The 3629-nt window shown below is 47.7% G+C and overlaps 1 protein-coding gene across 1 annotated transcript in view; it reads right to left on the reverse strand.

Moving 5' to 3' along the window:
* The window catches only part of chodl (chondrolectin), a 2732-nt gene extending 1876 nt beyond the window's left edge, over positions 1-856 (reverse strand). The window contains exon 1 of the mRNA XM_008402206.2: positions 616-856. Within this exon, the coding sequence (XP_008400428.2) occupies positions 616-841 (226 nt within the window). The 5' untranslated portion in view covers positions 842-856. The remainder of the gene's footprint in view (positions 1-615) is intronic.
* Between the last annotated feature and the right edge of the window lie 2773 nt (positions 857-3629).

Raw genomic sequence — 3629 nt, forward strand, 5'->3', positions numbered from 1 at the left:
TGTATCAGTGTGTGTGTGTGTGTGTATCAGTGTGTGTATCAGTGTGTGTATCAGTGTGTGTATCAGTGTGTGTGTGTGTGTGTATCAGTGTGTGTGTGTGTGTGTGTGTGTGTGTGTATCAGTGTGTGTGTCAGTGTGTGTGTGTGTGTGTGTGTGTGTGTGTATCTGTGTGTGTGTGTGTGTGTGTGTGTGTGTGTATCAGTGTGTGTGTGTGTGTGTCTCCTCTTCCTCTCTCTCTGATTACCTCCATCTGCCTCATCATCACTTTCTCTTCAGCAGCTCTGGGTTTCAGAACCGGTTCTCCCTCTGACGGAGCCGGAACCAGAACCGTGCTGAGACCTGCTGAGTCTGCGGATCGTCCTGCGGCTCTGATTCTCGTCCAGAACCGGTTCTGCTCTCGGATTGGACTGAACCAGCTGGCCGCTGAGGTTCTGTCAGAACCGGCAGAGCAGCTCGGTTCTGGAGGTTCTGGAGCAGCTGGATGATGATGAAGCAGAACGTGGAGGGTTCGCCTCCACTCAGCGGTTCCGGCCCGGTTCAGCAGCGCTGCACCTGAGCAGCTGCCAGGTGTTTGATGAAGATGATGGAGGTGATGAAGGTCGGTAAGTAACTCACCGCTCACCACTCGCGCCGCGCTGACCCCTGACCCTGCCGTTGCCATGACGACGCCCAGAAGTAGCAGCAGCATGTTTTCCTCAGCTGCTCGGGGCGAGTTTTTCAGAATAAAAGCCCGCGGCTCGGCGTCCTGCTCCGCGCGGCTCCTCTCCGCTCTGAGCCGAGCTGAGGAAGAGGAGGAGGAGGAAGAGGAGCTGAGGCTCTGCGGTGTCTCCTCCTCCCGCATCGATCTGAGCCCCCCTCCCCTCCCCCCGCTGTTTGCTGATTGGCTGCAGCAGCTGATCGGCTCCTCTGATCTGCAGCATCACTTCCTGAGCAGCGATCGATCCGCCGCGCACGCGCACGTTTAAACTAATTAAGAGAAACCTGAGAGGAAGAGGAGGAGGATGAAGGTCCAGGCCGCAGACCCTCCGGAACCATCAGGTCCAGTCGGGGTAACTGGATCTTCTCTGGTTCTGATGGTCCAGTCTGCTTCCAGACCGGCTCTCTGATTGGTCCAGGGCCGGATGAACACATGAAGCCTCATCAGCTGTTTGATTCTCTGGGTTCATTTTATAATAAATGATTAAAAACTTTAATAATTTGCCCAAAATTGAAAAGAGAAACTGAAAGTGAAAAACATTTAGAGGCTCTGAGTGGAAATCTGGACGTTTGTCCTGCAGCCAGAGAGGCTTTCTGTCCATGAGGCAGCTGGACCGGTACCGGTACCACAGCTGGAGCGGTACGGTACCGGTACCGGTGGGCTCTAAGTTCTGCTCAGATCCAGGATGATCAGTCTGGATGAATCTAAAGCTGATCAACCATCAGATCCATCTGATCAGTGATCAATCCTCCATCAGAGCTCCTCAGGTAGCGGCTCACCTGGACCAGCTGCTGATGGACCTGATCAGAACCAAACCTGGTGGGTCCATCTGCTGACCAGCTGTTTTCTCTGCAGTCAGAATGAAATGAGTTTCATCTTCATGGAGTTTATTTTCTCTGTTTTTCAGCTTATTGAGGATAAATGTGGTTCAGTTTCATCGTTTAAACACTAAAATATTAAATTCATGAATCAGTTTTGGTCTAATAACTGAATGTTTATGAGTTTTGACCCTTTAGTTTGTCCACAGAAACAGTTTGTGTTAGCTACAAACTAAATATTTAGTTTGAAACAATGACATTTATAAATTAATGTATCACCTGGTAAAAATTTGTCCCCCCTTTGTTTTTACAGGCTAAAAACCCAAATCATAAAATGGCAGCCAGTGCAGTGAGCCAGAGGTTGAGCAATCCCAGGTGAGGCTCAGCAGCTGCTGCCTCACCTGCTTCACTTCTGAGGATTTGAATGGGAAAAAACTAGTGATTTTGAAGAAAAAATAATCAGAATTGGTTAAGATAAGTTAAAAATAGGTACTTTATACCAGTGGTCCCCAACCTTTTTATTACCGCGGACCGGTCAAGACTTGGAACATTTTGCTGCGGCCCTGGGGAACGGTGGGGGGGGCGGGGTGGTGGTGTTCCCGCTAAATCCTGAATATTCCCTATTTGGTTGTCTTTGCCCTTTAATCTCATCCTGTGGGTTTTTCCTGTCTGGGAACGAGAACAACCAGCTGAATGTGACGGCAGCCAATCAGAGCGCGGTGACGTCAGAGCAGAGGGGAATCCCAAACAGCTGACATATCGGAGATGATATGTGGAAATGTTTATTATTAAATCTAAAGGTCATTATTATGTTTATTCAGTTAAAATGTTAACTATGAAAAAATATTCACCTCCAAATCATAGAGCAGCAAATAGAGCGGCTGCTCCGTCGTCTTTCATCCACCTCCTTTTCTTTTTGTTACATCTTTTATCTCTTAAAATGACTCCACAAACTATCACTATTGTTTCTACATCGTCATCCGTGTTGGTTATTCTAAATTCCCGCCATGTTGGGAGTTTTACTGGATTATCCTCTGGAATCGGGATGTTCTGACTGGAATCGGTTCGTGTTGCTCCTGCCTTGGACACACGAACCGATCGAACCTGTTGGACTTTATCAGCTCTGTGGTCACAGAGGTTTGGAGAATCGGCCGACATTCTGAAATCTTTCYGTCTAAACCAGACTTAAGACTCACAAGCTCTACTCATCTCCTCTGGACCAAACGCTCTGACTCTGGTCGCTATGGTAACGTTTACATATCCCTTCAAAATAAGATACAGATGCTCCACAAAAACGAACATTTTACTTTGGTGAAAATTTTAACTCACGATAATGACTAACGGAGCCCTGAGCTTGTTTCTCTGCAACCAGACGGTCCATCTGGGAGAGATGAGAGACAATAACACCTGAAGTGTTGCTTATATCCACAGCCTGCTTGGTCTCTACATGGTGAAGCAGCTTGAAGCTTCATTGCCTCATTAGCAGCCGGTCGCCTCATGTTACGCAGAGCGGCTTGTAATGTGGGACTCACCTACCGGTCCGGGATGAATCCATCCTCCTGTCTCTTCTCTGGACCTTTTCCTCTTTGCAGAGAAACTTTCCAAAGACATCTGATCTGTTTCTTACTCATTTTGCTGCTTGTGGCTCAATGTTGGCACCAAGTAACAGAGAGAATCCGGTTAAAGGCTTTTCAAAATAAAAGATCCTCCAGACTTAAATAATACATAAAACGGAAATATTTCACTATTTCTTGCGCGGCCCGGTATTGGTCCACGGACCGGGAGTTGGGAACCACTGCTTTATAGTACAAACCACAGGGTGAAAATAGCAATATAAATGATTATTATATATTATTTTTCCATGATGACAGGTGAAGCTCTGCCTCACCTGACCGCACGTCACTGACACACACACACACACACACACACACACACAGTTTGTGGGACTTTTCATTGACTTCCATTCATTTCTGCAGCCGAACCTCAATCCCCCCCTTTCATCCAAACCCTGAGCCCAAAACGGTTTCCCCTCATGGGACCAAGGAAATGTCCGCACAATTTCAGGAAAACGGCTCCCATAATGCATCAGACACATGGCGTCCCCCCTCCATCCC

This window comes from Poecilia reticulata, unplaced genomic scaffold (genome assembly GCF_000633615.1).
Source record: "Poecilia reticulata strain Guanapo unplaced genomic scaffold, Guppy_female_1.0+MT scaffold_190, whole genome shotgun sequence".
Taxonomy (NCBI): domain Eukaryota; kingdom Metazoa; phylum Chordata; class Actinopteri; order Cyprinodontiformes; family Poeciliidae; genus Poecilia; species Poecilia reticulata.